General features: G+C 53.1%; 3 protein-coding genes and 1 non-coding gene across 4 annotated transcripts, besides 4 other annotated features; 3 read left to right on the top strand and 1 right to left on the bottom strand.

Moving 5' to 3' along the window:
* Positions 1–40: part of a sequence feature (pseudo-gene of GTP-binding protein of Nug1 family) that runs on past the window's edge.
* Positions 41–1,249: 1,209 nt separating this feature from the next.
* Positions 1,250–4,187: a sequence feature (repetitive element).
* Positions 4,188–4,190: 3 nt separating this feature from the next.
* On the top strand, positions 4,191–5,315 carry CYME_CMC165C (hypothetical protein, conserved; the record flags this gene model as incomplete). Its single annotated transcript, XM_005535314.1, has 1 exon — positions 4,191–5,315. One exon carries the CDS (start codon positions 4,191–4,193, stop codon positions 5,313–5,315), a length of 1,125 nt encoding a protein of 374 aa, XP_005535371.1.
* A 1,947-nt stretch (positions 5,316–7,262) lies between these two features.
* CYME_CMC164R lies at positions 7,263–7,385 on the top strand. Its single transcript is given in 2 exon segments — positions 7,263–7,326; positions 7,346–7,385. It is a non-coding gene; the product is annotated as a tRNA-Met (tRNA).
* Positions 7,377–7,833: a sequence feature (possible transcribed region).
* Positions 7,834–8,558: 725 nt separating this feature from the next.
* CYME_CMC163C (hypothetical protein) lies at positions 8,559–9,992 on the bottom strand (the record flags this gene model as incomplete). Its single annotated transcript, XM_005535313.1, has 1 exon — positions 8,559–9,992. The coding sequence occupies one exon, from the start codon at positions 9,990–9,992 to the stop codon at positions 8,559–8,561; it is 1,434 nt and encodes a 477-aa protein (XP_005535370.1).
* Positions 9,527–12,700: a sequence feature (possible transcribed region).
* On the top strand, positions 10,255–11,478 carry CYME_CMC162C (hypothetical protein; the record flags this gene model as incomplete). Its single annotated transcript, XM_005535312.1, has 1 exon — positions 10,255–11,478. The coding sequence occupies one exon, from the start codon at positions 10,255–10,257 to the stop codon at positions 11,476–11,478; it is 1,224 nt and encodes a 407-aa protein (XP_005535369.1).
* Positions 12,701–13,961: the final 1,261 nt, after the last annotated feature.

The raw sequence follows: 13,961 nt of genomic DNA, 5'->3' as shown, positions 1-13,961 counted from the left end.
AGCAGCGCACTTGCAAGAACATGTATCAACACGCTAAACGTGTAATTGTTTGTTTTTCGCACAGGTATTCAAAACGTGGATTGTACATTGTAGATCGGTGAAAGGTCGCGAGATGACTTTATGCTGGCTGGCTGGCTGGCTGGCTTCGGAGCAAAACGCCTTTACTTGTCCAGACCAGACATAGTGCGGACAGCAGACGTATGAGGTACCCCTCTCGTAGTCCGTTCCTTGAACGACTTGCACCGACCACAGCAAGTTTCAAAAGCTCTCTACATGAGCGTCCCGTCTTTCATGTATTTCAGCCCGGATGATATCCATGACGTACCTCCAAAGAAGCCGCTGGATGAGAGGTTTTCGAACGGTTGATACAAATTGCGGTGAAGCGACACGAGTGAACGAAGAAGATGGCAGGCTACTACTTGTAGCTGCAGCACCTTGAACAGCGCACGATCGATTTCGCACTGCAACGAGAAAGTTTCTTCCACCAGGGGCATTTTGCCGTCTCAATTTATGAGACTTTATTCGGTAGACTTGGTAGATTTGTATATGGATAATTCAAAACGGGGGCAAACTGCTGTTCATAGAAAAAAAGCAGCGGGGCTGTCGGTACTATTAGCCCTGGCTACGACTCGGTTATGTAGTCACTTATACATCGCCGAGAATTGTCTAATCGTCCAACATCGCATGCTGCGGGGAATCACGTTTTGCGACCTATTCGTTGCACGTTCTTCTTCACTGGCCTTAGACGTTGCCGCTTTCCATCACTATAATGTGGTCACGGAGTATTCAGATGAGATCGGCAATGAGCAGTGCTACGTGTGAGCGATGGCTCCCGGCTCCAATCCAGTAGGGGGTATGTCTGTCGGTCTCTGTGCTACGCCCGATCCAGCGGTTTGGGCGCTGTTTCGAACGCTCACGGCAGTCGCAGGGCACAATGGAACGTCGGAAAAGCAGAATGTCGGAGATGAGGCACGCGATGTGACTGGTGGAAATCGCAGAGCTGGTGCGCAATGGCGGCAGATTTCCCGGGTGTCGGTACTCGTCGTGAATTCTCGGATCATTGAGCCGTAAGCACATTCCATCGATCAGAACGAATTTGCGGTGGGTTGCTCGACACTTGCTGGCCTGGCGCCGGATAGAAACACAATTCAAACCAGTTTCTCATTCCAGCGTCTGAGCGGAATGGACTGCAAGAAACGGGAATAAACGTATATCCGTAGTCGGGAAGACTACGGCACACAGTTTTTTCACGATCAATAAAACGAACGAAACTCCTATTCAGTAGGGTGATGCATACCTCACTCGCACAAGCGTAAGGTGCTACAGTGACTACGCCTTTGATAGAAGCATCGCGGGCAATCGTGCCAGGCCCCTGCATCTCCTTGTATGTCAGGTCCGTACTGCGATGTGCATCAGCGACATAGCCTATAGCAAGAGATCGTTCCACGTGAGTTTCCGATCTACGAGACTTTATTTCAGCTGCAGTGCGATGCGAACACGCATGTGCCACGGCGGGGTGTCGGACACGTGTCCTTCATCGATCGGTGAGGCGTCTCGCGCGGTGCACGCATCGCGCACAGCGAGCGCAGCTGGGAGATCAGACAGGCTTGAGACATGACGCATATCGCCGACGATGACTGGAAACGTGATCTTGATCTCTAGCGTGTCGCTCTGATGTAAAAGTTGTATTTTCGTTGAGTTCATAGCCAAGTACAGTTTTTCGGTTGCATTTGTGTTTCAAACTTCAAACAAGTCTACTCAAATTTTTTCGCAGTGTGTACCAGAAGCGTTCAAAGGGCTTTCTTCTTAAAAAAACTAAAAAAGCAAAGTTATGAAAAAGCAAGTACATAATCCTGGAGGCCCAGTGTCGCAGGCTGCCAGAAAAAAATAAAAAACAGTACCGAGTCCAGAAGAAAATGAAGAGAAGAAAAAGGACCGAAAGGGGAGGTCCAACGTCGAAGGCGGCGAAAAAGACACCTGTGCGACGAGATGGTGGTGAAAGCTGGTCTTCTTTGACATACCAAGGATCAGTACAAGCAAAATTTGCGAGACGCTATCAGAGACCATGTGTCGATTCGTACTCCAAAAGTATTATAAACGCATCGTCAGGGCTAATGCATTTGGTGAGGGCGATGCATCGCGATGTGACGCACATGGAAAGAGTCGAGGTTTCGGACGAGTTTTTCGACAAGACGTTTATTCGTCAACTGATGCTTGGTACAGGGGGTATGCGGAGGGAAAATGAGCTAGTGCATGCTCTCCACGAAATCTTCGTGGAATTCCCCTTCGAGGGTAATCGATACAGCGGTGACGGAAATATCTACATATACGGGGCGATGAAGTAAATCACGGACCTGAAACACCATTTGACAGTGAACCTCGAACGTTTCATGATACGCGCCGTGTTTGCACTCTACCCGGGTCTATCTCGCGATGGAAAATGTGCGATTTTCAAGGCATCACGAATGATCGTAAGCATGAAGATGAGGTCGAATTTGGTGACAAGAAGGCGCCACGCAGGAGCACGAATGAAGCTTCTGTAATCCGTGCGGCAATACAAGAGCACCATGCAGTTTTTGGGCTGGCGAATCCAGCAGAAAAGGTACCAGAGTTGAAAAAAGATATGGAAAGACACTATCGCCTCATTCTGCGGTATTTCGTGTTTCTGGACCGAAAACTCGAACGCAAGACGGAGATGAAGCTGAGTGAGGAAAAAATGAAGAGCGCGAGAGACCGAGGGCTTTCCTAATGGTGAAGCGCTTCTACGTCATCCCGTTATGGAACATACAGCCCCATTTTGTTTATATCGGCTCCAGAGTCGTCTACGGCATCATGAAGTAGATCAGTCCCGAGTTCAATGCCAGCAGGGAGGAATTCTCCGGTGAAAACCGGGAGACGTACTGGAAGAATATCTTCAGTTTCAAACGTCTCAAAATTAGCAAGCAGAGGGTATTCACGGGGATGATCGAAACCGATGGAGTATCCATTTGTGTAGACTGCAAGCGCTTGAGGGCGTATCGTCCTATCGAGCCTTCGGCTTCGCCCATGACGAAGCATGAAGAAAACAAAGAGACGGATCCTGCGACACAGGAAGTGCAGGATGACGACGTTGTCGTTGACGTGACGAGGTATGAAGATGAGAAGGAGGCGGATTGTGCCACACAGAAAAGGAAGTATAACGACTTTGTCGTGGGCGCGGACCCTGGGAATACGAATGTCACAGCCATCGCTGTACCCAGGCGTGCGGAAGATGGTCCAGACGGCAACTTCATTCAGAAAGACATGCGTCTTTTGAGGTTCTCGAGAGCGAGATACTATCGAGAATCCGGTATAAAGAATGCGTGGAAGGAAATCGAGACATGGAATGCAGGAATGAAAGAGCACCTGGAAGCTTTGGGCGAGGTGACGAGCCGCGGAGCCGACTTTCAAGCTTTTCGGGAGTTCATGAAAGTTCGCGTTGGTCATTGGGAGGCACTGTGGAAAGAGTATACAAAGCCCCGGTGGTCTCGATTGCGTATGAATCTATACGTTGGCAAGCAGTGTGCGTTCGCGAACTTTTTCAATCAGCTGAGTGCCTTCAAAGAGGATGAAAGTCAAAGGCTGGTAGTAGCATACGGAGCAGGGCGCTAGGCGTCTGAAAAAGAGTGTACACCAGCTCCAACGACAAGAACGTACAAGGGGTGTGCAGACCGGTTAGTTACAATACCTGTAGATGAGTTCCGAACATCGTATACACACCATGAACTGTGTTGTACACTTCAAAGGATCGAGATGGAAAAGTGCCAGAGGAGCCCCGACGAAATAGCAAAGTACGGACCGCTGACGGAGGAGCAAATGGAAAGGAGGGCGAACGTTCGTGGGCTACTTGTATTAGTAAGTACAACCAAAGATGGCAAGAAACGCATGGAGTTTGTGAACCGAGACTTTAATGTCGCTATCAATATCAGGAGATGTGCGGTGCTGGAGAAAAGACCTCCAGATTCGACACGAGAGAACCTGTGGGGCGACCTCTCAAAGTGGAATTATATGAGAAGAAAATGAAAGACGTAGTAGGTGGACGGTCGAAAAAGACTGGGATGCGTCTGCACCTCAGCTGGAGACGATTTGCTTACGGCGCGTTTCCCGTCACTACTGTACACCGTTGGCGGCAACGTTTTTCTTTTGAAAGACGTTTGTTTTCAGTGGCCGGCATGACGTGGCGAAAACCGTGCATCGCTTCAGGGGCTTTGACTTTTCTTATTTATGCTCTTATCGTAATATACCGCGCTACTAGTGTTCTCAACGGACGCTCTAGTGGTGTCCAGCGCGCGGATCTTCCCGCCGTGGATGACAGCTGCGTTCGCTCCGTGTCGAGGGCTCTTCGTCGTGGGAGCTCTTTGCGCAACGCGAAAACCCTGACGGAGATTTGGGACCGGACCCTACCAGTGACTTCGAAGGACACGCGAGCACTGAAAGAGTCGCTCGGCTTCTGGTGCGAGTCGGACGCGCTCTGGGCCCAACGGAGGATTCGGTCACAACGTCAGCGAAAGCGCCAGACCGTTACCCTCGAACCAAACCCGTCGGTTTTTTTCTACAATAACTGGGAACCGGATATCGGCTGTACCTTAGAGGAACGGATCGGTAACAACGGAGACGGTGGCAAATGGGTGTGCGACCCACCTGCTATCCTGAACCGGGGACGGCTGTTTCGTGAGCAGCTCAGGCTCCCGTATCGCTGCATTGTTTACAGTTTTGGTAGCAACGACGATTTCAGTTTCGAAACGAAGCTTCATGAACGCTTGCCGGACTGCGATTTTTTCGTCTTTGACCCAACATCATCGCCACCATCTGCGATGCACTCCGAGAGCTTTCTGGAACGCGTTCGTTTTTTTCGCCGGCCGCTTGGCCCGGCTGAGAGCAACAATTCGCTGGCGGAGATCATGTCTGGATTGGGTCACCTGGAGCTGCCAAACGTCGTCGAGGTGCTCAAGATCGATATCGAGGGTGGTGAGTTCACCTCTTTCTTGGGAGCGTTCCGGGCAGCCGACAAGCTCCTTCGCCAAGGACGGAGCCAACGTGAACTCAGCTCTGAAGAGCAATATGCCTTGAGAACCTGGCACGCGCTGCGGCACGTGAATCAAGTCCTTATCGAAGTGCACGCGGGTTTCGCCTCTATCCCAGAATTGGATGAGTTTTTCCGAGGTTTTATGCACGCCGGGTTCGCTATCTTTCACAAAGAACCTAATTTATACTGGTGTTGTGGGTCATGCGAGGAGTACTCTTTCATTCGCATGCATGACTCGTTCTTTGAATTCAAAGATACTATTCATCCATGAAACTGTTTCCATGAGCTTTCTGGAGACTACGCTGCGGCCTACCCGCATGATCTCGGTAGATAATCTAGAGCATGTGTACATGAACATTGCAATAGCAGTGGACTGCACTATAGGTCAATACAACGAAGAGCAAGTGCCTGTGCATAAATGGGCTGCATCGGCCCGACCTGTTTCCATAAGCGCCTTACCCAAATCGTATCGTAGGCGGCAATGGCTGGGATGTTGTTCGCCGTTGGAGTCACCCGACATCCTCGGATACATGCTTTCGCGCGACGTTTCTGTGCGCTTCAGCCGGAACGATTTGACGCTCCTCGATGGATGTAAATCTGCAGAAGAATGCAAGCAGCTGCACGGTCCGGGGCTGCTTGCAAAATAAAACGAATGCAGCTCTGCTCGCGTAAGAGTTCCGACTCTTCGCTGGCACTATGACAGGACGCTCCGCGAACGATAGGATGCCGCATCCACGCGTTTGTCGATAAACATCTCAATGACAGACTGTTTCAGGTTCACTGGTTTGAATAACATAGCCCTCTGCCAAACGCGATACACACCATCTGCATGCGTCTTTCGCGAATGCCATGCGATCAAACGGACCTAGTTCAGCACGAGGCACAGGATGCGGTGCGCACTCGCGATGCGTCACCGGTGTGAGCGGTGCACCAGGAACTGCCGAGGATCTGCAGTGCTGTGCTATGCTGTTTGCTAGCGAGTGCTCTATGACCAAATGTGCTTGCCAATGGACATCGAATAGGTGGATACGGCCACGGAAACGTCGGAAAGAGCGGCCAAGCTGATGAGCAAACGTATCTGGTAGCATCATCGACACGGATCTGCGTGAGAGCCTCGCACTGTTTTATGGCACTTACCATGGACGTCTAAAAGTGACCGCCTGGGGCCGCTGTCTCGGTGTCAGCTTGAATCACGAGTGCTCCCTGTTACGCCGTCCAGGAAAACGGCGAAACCCTCCAGGAACCGCCGCATGTCGGGCGTTACCATTATGTTGTCCGTCGACCCGCGTCGCCTCAAACCAAAGTTTGGGCGACTGCTCGACCAACCTGCAACGCTGTGCCGTCCCGAAGATATGACGGTACCTAGGAATTTCGTTTGCTTTTTATGTGACGCACCAGCTCGTAGGCGAAGGAGCATCGATTTGGTATGCAGCTGCAAATACAGCAGCTCCGGTGCCAGTGCATATCCGAGTCGTCCGTGAGAGACGCGTTCCGCGAGCCCGCGGGCGTGTACACGCAGGCTGATGCCTCGAGCTTTCTTCAATCATGGTATGGAAAAGCCGCTCCGTTGCCATGCGATAACCATATCGACGCTAGTGGCAACCTAGTGGGCGCACACGGCAGGCGCTCGGCACCAGGAAAATTGGACGAACAAACCCTAATTCCGAAAAGAAGTTATCGGCATTGGCTCCTGAAACGCAGCGGTCCCGTGCAGAATGATGAACGCTTTCGCGGATACCGATAACCATGGCGCAATCGGGAATCCCCCGGTTCGTCTACACGATCATGCAGCGCCCTACTCCGTACCCCAAAAATAACTGACGCAAGGTCGTGCTCGTCCGTGTATACGTCGACTTGGGTGCAAGCATGCCGCATGATAAATTTACGCTGACCAGATGAGTGCACATTCCGGCACACCAGCCGTGCACCCGCAAAAGGGCGCTATCGCTTCATGCGCATCTGTACCTCACGACAGGGGATCATAGCACTGACGTCATGAAGCAAGCATCCCATCTGCGCAACAAGGTGCGCACCGAGGCCGAACCTGTCCAAAGTGGTGCGAATTCAATCAAGTTGCACCATACAAGGGACATCATGCTGAAACGGTTGGTGAAACCTAGCGCACAGAATCGAGCACGAACAAACGCACGCGCCGTCGGTGCAACGAACCTGGGCGCAATGGGCTTTATATCTAGATTATCGCAAGCATTTCCCATCAGCGGCAGTAGCGCAGTTGGTTAAACTTTGTCCAGTTCAGTTTCAGTGCCACAGCGCGTAGGTCTCATAACACGAGCCCAAGAAAGCTATCCTAAGGTCGTGAGTTCGAGTCTCACCTGCCGCAGCTTTTGCCTCGCTGCACGAACCACGCATCCTTTCAGGCGATTGCCCACCAGCTGCTTACCACGGACCACAACCAGGCAGTTTTCGGGGTCAGCCACTGCTGTCCGATCAAACGGAACATCTTGGGTAGCTCCGGTGCGACGTGCTCGTCAAAAACCAGTTTCAGGTCCCGCCAGGCACTTGCGCTACCCGCGAAAGTGCAGCGCTGCGCCACGTTGCACGTACGTGTGCCCGAACGGCATCGCCGGCAACCTCGTCCTTGCCGTTGGTGAGTTCGCTGTAGGCGGCTTCGTCACCGTCCAAAGCGTACTCCAGACCAATAATGGCTCCCGCAAGACCGAGACAAGCCACCACAAACGTATCCACAATAACCTGAGAACCACCAGCTTTCATAAAATAAGAACGCAAGCCTCGCAACGCGCGCCAACGGCACCGAACGCAAACACGCTGCAGAAGCACATCCGCCATGCGCGCGGGTCCGGTAAAACGAGAAAACGGGACTGCTCGTTCTACACCTGCTTTTCGTTGATGTTCGGACCTTATTTTTATACACAGACAGCCTTGACAATCCAAGTGCGGCAGTTAGGATTTACGGATTCACGCCTAGTTCTACGATGCTAGACCGATTTTTCCGAGTGGCTCCTTAGACGCTGTGTCACTGGGAAACGTTACGTGATTGCTATCATGATGAAGATGAGCGATGCCCTCGTGCAAGGCTTCGTACAGTAATCAAAATGAAAACCCATTCATATGTACAGGCCCCGATTCTTGCGTTTCCCTTCCATGTCGCAAGCTCGAAGCAGACGTTCTTCAAGTTGCCAATTGTTCTATCGCGAGGCAACATGCGCACGCAATCACTCGCAGCGCTGGATAGGCAGGGGAAACACTTGATCTCGTCCGGTGATGAATTGCTCACAGACTCATGCCGAAAGCGCACTAAACTGGAATCAAGGTCAGCAGACGCGAGCCCGCGAATGTACATCTCCATTGACACAGGCTGGCGGAAAAGGCTGCCTCCGCTCTGGCATCGGGACTCGCGTACGATGCAACAAGTCGGCCGCTGATCAAAACGCTCAGTATCCATCAAGCAGAACACGTCTTTTGGAACGCGTTGCACACTAGGGCTGGGGAAACCCCCGGTCTGCATTGCATCAGACAACGCCCACACTCTCAATCACTCCAAAACGATGTAGGAAAAATGACGCGTATCCTCGCGAGATGTGATCGGCACGCGCGGCAAAAGCACGCGCGTCAGCTCAACTTGTCCAACGCCAATGCAGCGCAATCGTTCGTAAACAAGCGGCGCGAGTCGAAGATACCACTCTTGCAACGGGAACTGGATACCATGCGACTCGCTTGTCGCTGGTAACGGGTTCGCCAGGCTCCGGTGACGCCCCGTCAGACGCTGCGCCAGAAACGTAAAGGATAGACGCGTACGTCGGCTCCGACAGATCACTGAATGCACATCGTTTTGAATATCGTGAACGAAATAGCAGCGGCGTGACAGGCCGACATGCGGGCGATCCTCCCACGGCAAGAAGATCGCATTCAGCACATCCGAACGAACCGTGACGAACCCGTAATCTGCAGTCGCAGGGTTCGGCCCTATCGCTGCAACCATAGACCTTCGAATCGCTCGCTCATGAACCGATGTCGACGGCAACGAGGGATCCAGACGTCGAACGATGTCCACGAGTGCATCGACGGTAGCATCAAGGACGCCATTCGCGATACCAAGAGGTGATGCGGCAACCGCAGCTACAGCGATCACTGCCGGCTTTTGACGATTTTGCTCCTTACCAAAGCGCGGTTGCCGAGCTGCTATGAAAACTGCAATAGCAGGATCATCAGCGTTAGGATCAATGAGCACGCCAAGCGGCAGTTGGCGCTCCGCGGTCACCAGTGCCGGCACTTGCGGGGCGTTTCGGCGCCTTTTGAGGGTGCCGGCGTTACCGGCCTCCAACACGAGCCCGCTTCTTGTAAAAGTCCGCGGATATGGCTCAGTTGGTACACTGCCCTGGTACAGGGTAGCATGCACACTGGTCGAAGCCGTTGCTGCCAGGCGTGCCGCGTTGTCGATGTCGATGTCGTCGGCGGCACGCGCACGCAGCTCCACGAGAGCAGACCACGGTAGCGCGAAACAGTGCGTGCGAAGTACTTTAGAAAAGAGCGGTGCCCGATTGATGTAGTCGCTTTCAGCACTTGATGGTTTTGGTTGCGCAATCCATTGGCGAGCGGCTGGCGGTGGTGGCGGAATACCGCTGAGGTTCCAGCGTACTGGACGCTCCGAACTACCCGCGTCCTTATCCACAACAGCAACCAACTCGAAACGACGTTCGAGGCGAGCACTGTGCTGACGATCCGGATCAGACCACTTTCGGTAGCCTGGTCGCAACCCCACGGCCCAGCAGCAGCAGCAGCAGCACCGCGAGTCGTGGAACACCCTACGAGACCGCGTTCGACACGGCTGGCAACCGACACCCTCGAACTGGCTCTGTTTCCGTGAAGTGAGCCACCGGCAACAGCTTCGTGGTCTTCCCACTGACGCTGTCGCCGAATCCCAGCTCCAGATACGACCAGAGCAAAGAAACTCCGGCTCCACGAACATAGACACCGCACAGAAGAAGCAATCAACGTGCTCGGGCGTTGTCGAACGCTGATGGGCGAATATGCTGCCTGCCGGCCGGCGCTCCCTGCGCACCGTTATCGCTCAGCGCTCGCGCGTGTCTACGGTTACCCAAGGGAGCAGGCGGACACCATGACACGATCCTTGCGCTTCTTGAGACTCTATAAAAATATTGTCTAACTTCTTTCGTCCCGTGGACAGTTTGTGTGTCTTGTCTCTGGGGAACGCGCGCTGCGTCCTGTGCATGCGTCGAGCACCGGCGTTGTCGCGAGCGTCCCTTCGCAGCGCCAAAGAGTCACGCTTCCGACGGACTACTGAGCGACGACATTTGACCCAGTTCATAGGTAGTCTATGGGGAGTGATTGTCTGGTTTCTGCTCGTTGTACAAGTGCTGTGCTGGTATGACGGCACGTTTCCACGTCTTCGTATGGGAGACTGGGGCGCGCGCACGACGGCCTCCGGCAGCGATGCTCCCTGGCTAGATAACCAGAGCGGTGCGCTCTATGCACGCTGTGTTCCGCGCACAACACTCTTGACGACGAACAGGTCGTCGCGGCCGAACGTGCTGCTCGTCGTGCCGTACCCGCCCAAGCAGGCACCACAGGTACTGGAGACGCTGCGGCAGTGGCTTCGCCAAGCGAGCGCTTGCGCGGAAACCGCTTATGCGTCCGACCTGCTGCTGTTCTGTAGTCGAGCAGAGACTAATTGCCTCCAGCGGGAACAAGTGCAACTAGTCTTGGACTCTGTCCGAAACGAGACGTTTCGTTCAGAGCAAGTTTTCTCGCGGGTGCTGCTTCGGTTCGCGAACCTCAGCGACTACGCCGACGCCTACTATTTCAGTCGCTGGCGTAGGCGGCATATTTCTCGTGGGACAGCGAATCTATTCTATGCGCTTTTTGACCTATACCACGTACCCGGGAGCACGAGTCGCCACGAGGAGCACAGGATCCACCCGATGGGGCTCGCGCTTCAGTACGACTACTTTGTTTGGCTTGAACCCGACGTATACGCGCTTCGTCCGTGCTTTCTACCTATGCTTCATCGATCTGTGGCGAAGCGGCACCCTTTCTGGGTCATGGGGAGTGCGCCCCTCTACCAGCGACATCGTTGGTGCGTGACCTGGCCTCATGATCACCATCTGAACGGCAATGCTGTGTATCGACTGGGTGATCCGTGCTTCACCCATACTGTGCTGCGAGGGATGGCGACTCGCTTTCCTGATGAGCCCTTCGATAGTGCCATGCAGCGCTGGCGTATGGCGACGGCACACGATAGCTGGTGGCGCGTCTATGCGCATCTGTTCGTGTACACGGACTGGATACAGAACTATGGAAGTCGAGCGTGGTGCCCTGAACTGGTCTCCAAGACGAGCCCTTTCACTGCAATGGTGCACGGGGGTCAGCCCTATCGTAACGAGAACCAAGACGCTTGCGTAGCCGCCGTTACGTCAATACTCCGACGGAGTTAGCGTTCTCGTTTCACCGCAGCACCGAGCCTCTGTTTATGATGTCCATGGTTTCTCGGCAGCTGATGAGCGTGGTCTCTGGCAGATGCTCGCCATATCCAAGGCGTAGTGCTCAGAACGGCGGCTTCTCGACGAGACCTGCTCGGCTGGGCGGAAGCATGTCGATGGACGCATCTGCTGGCGGAAAATTCGTCATGGCTGGACACGCGTACATCCGAGCGCACTAGTCTTTGACCCGTTCATCGAGTGTGGTTCCTCATAAGCACGCTCAGCGTATGCCTTGAGGTGCGTGCTTTGGCGTACCTGCTAGCCTCTGTCTGATTTCTTTTGATGTAAAGCGGAAGCGTCAAACCTGCCGTTCGCTGGAGACGGTCCGAATGAGACCTGTTTCCTGAAACCACCTCGTCGCCGATGCAAAGTCAAAACTTCGATACCCGCAACGGCCCGTGGTAGAGCTGTATGACGACACGTCATAGAGAGACGAGTCTTTGAATGAGGTTGACCATAGAACGCCGACGCCAATAATGGAAACAGCACATTCCGATCGATTCCGACATGGAATGAGTCTCGTGTCCAGCGCTGTTTGTCTGTGTATGTGCGTATGTGTGTTCATTCTGCAGCAGGGAGTCTGATGGGTCACTGCACCTCTATCGTTTGCGACTTGGAGAGCGGAACACTGGATCGGATCCGCTATTGAGGCGATGTATTGCACGTGAATGATCTCTATCTTTGCTTACCTTTGGAGCGACCCTGGCGTTTTCAGGGACCAAAACACTGAATCCAGGTCACCGCCTAGGCACCCGGTTGCAATCGAATGAGAGCCGTCATCAGGCGCCTACGACAGAAACTTCCAGTTCGTTCAAGCAGTAGTTCGGAGCTCTGACCTCGAACCCAGATGTACGCTAGCGCCACGAGACGTTCGCTCTGGTTGGACAGCGTTCTTTAGCTTATTTGAATGAGAGTGATGGCTTTTACGATTTCCAGAAAAATACTGGCAGCGCTCAAGTTGCACCAGCGCAGCGTTTAGCTTCAGTTAGACGCTGACACCAAAGAACGTTGATTAAGAACCAGCTTTTGAACAGACGCCAGCAACCTGAGCGCGTCCCCAGTGCATGACGTACGCGTTTCTGCTGCCGTTATACTGCAAAGGCGCCCCGGAGATCCAAGCGCGGCACGAACACAGCAAAGCGTTAGTATTTCAGCGCAGCGGGGGCGCTCTGCGGATAGCGTCATGCTTGGTCCCGTGTTTTCGCCAGCGCTCACCATGATGCAGCTTCATGCGAATCTCTCTGCGTTCCCCCACGTCAGAATATAATGGAACGAGTCATCTAATACGGCACAAAGAATAACGTTTGGATCTCTTCGCACTGTCATCAATAATAGTCTTGGTGGGGTTTCTCTTGCGACTGCTTCTGCTTCCTCTTCCATACCGACTTTGAACAAGATGCTCAATGCTTTCCTGGGAGCTAACTTGTCAACAGGTGAAGGGTGTTTATGGCAGTGTGCAAATCCTGATTTTGCAGCTTCAACCTGTTGTCGACGCAGTCAATACGTAAGTAAAAATTGCGATCGACGTAGCTGTTCCATTGTTGAGCTTGTTTGTACAAAGGCGCTGTGCGACCTTTCCATCAGTCATATCGTGTTATGGTCAGGTGTGTCCCTCTATATCCACCTCATTTCCTCCGTGCGCCGCGCTGGGGCGTGGAAACGCTTGCTTCACGCCCCCGTACATGTCCATGACTGCTACTGAAGGGTACGCTCCATGCACGCCTCCTTTTTTTTGCAGCGTCAACTGTACCCCACGATCACGGGGCTTGTGCGTGGCAATCCCCTCGGCAAGTACACTATTCGATGCATACGAGAGTGAACGCAGTTCCGTTCGATAGCGGATTTGCGAAACGCAATGTTATTGACGATGGAACAATTACCAGAAACAAGATCCAAGCTGGAAAACGGGTCAAGAAATTTCGGTCTGTCTACGCTCCCTTCGTGCGAAACGGTGACGCACACCCTACTGGAATCGATCGCTCGGATGACTCCAGTTCTAGTACCGAATCCTTTCCCAAGCAAACAGAAGAGGCGGGAGCCCCGCAAGCAGCGCACCACATCATACGGTACCCTGCTGCTCTGGAATGCCGTCTCGCCGATGAGCGCGAAGAGACAAGCATTTGTCTTTCGAATGCAATGGACCATTCGAAGCGACAAGTGACGTGAGCAATGGTCATGAGTTTGTGAACGAGTCGTCCATGGACGACGTCAGGGTTCTGGTATTGCTCGATAATCTAGCGACACGAATCGCTTCGCCCCTAGGGTGCCGTGAGAGAGCAACACTGAAGCGTTGAAGAGTGCACGATTAACGCGTGCTTCACGTACGGAACTTTAAAGCGTGGGAGCTTGAACCAGTGACTCGGATCATTATATCGAATATTCTACGAATCTTTATTCGATTGCGTCGTGAATCCCCTCGATCCCTGTAACGTAACAAA

This window comes from Cyanidioschyzon merolae, chromosome 3, assembly GCF_000091205.1.
Source record: "Cyanidioschyzon merolae strain 10D DNA, chromosome 3, complete genome".
Taxonomy (NCBI): domain Eukaryota; phylum Rhodophyta; class Bangiophyceae; order Cyanidiales; family Cyanidiaceae; genus Cyanidioschyzon; species Cyanidioschyzon merolae.
The sequence above is the reverse complement of the archived record's forward strand: the minus strand, read 5'-3'. Positions and strand labels throughout refer to the sequence as shown.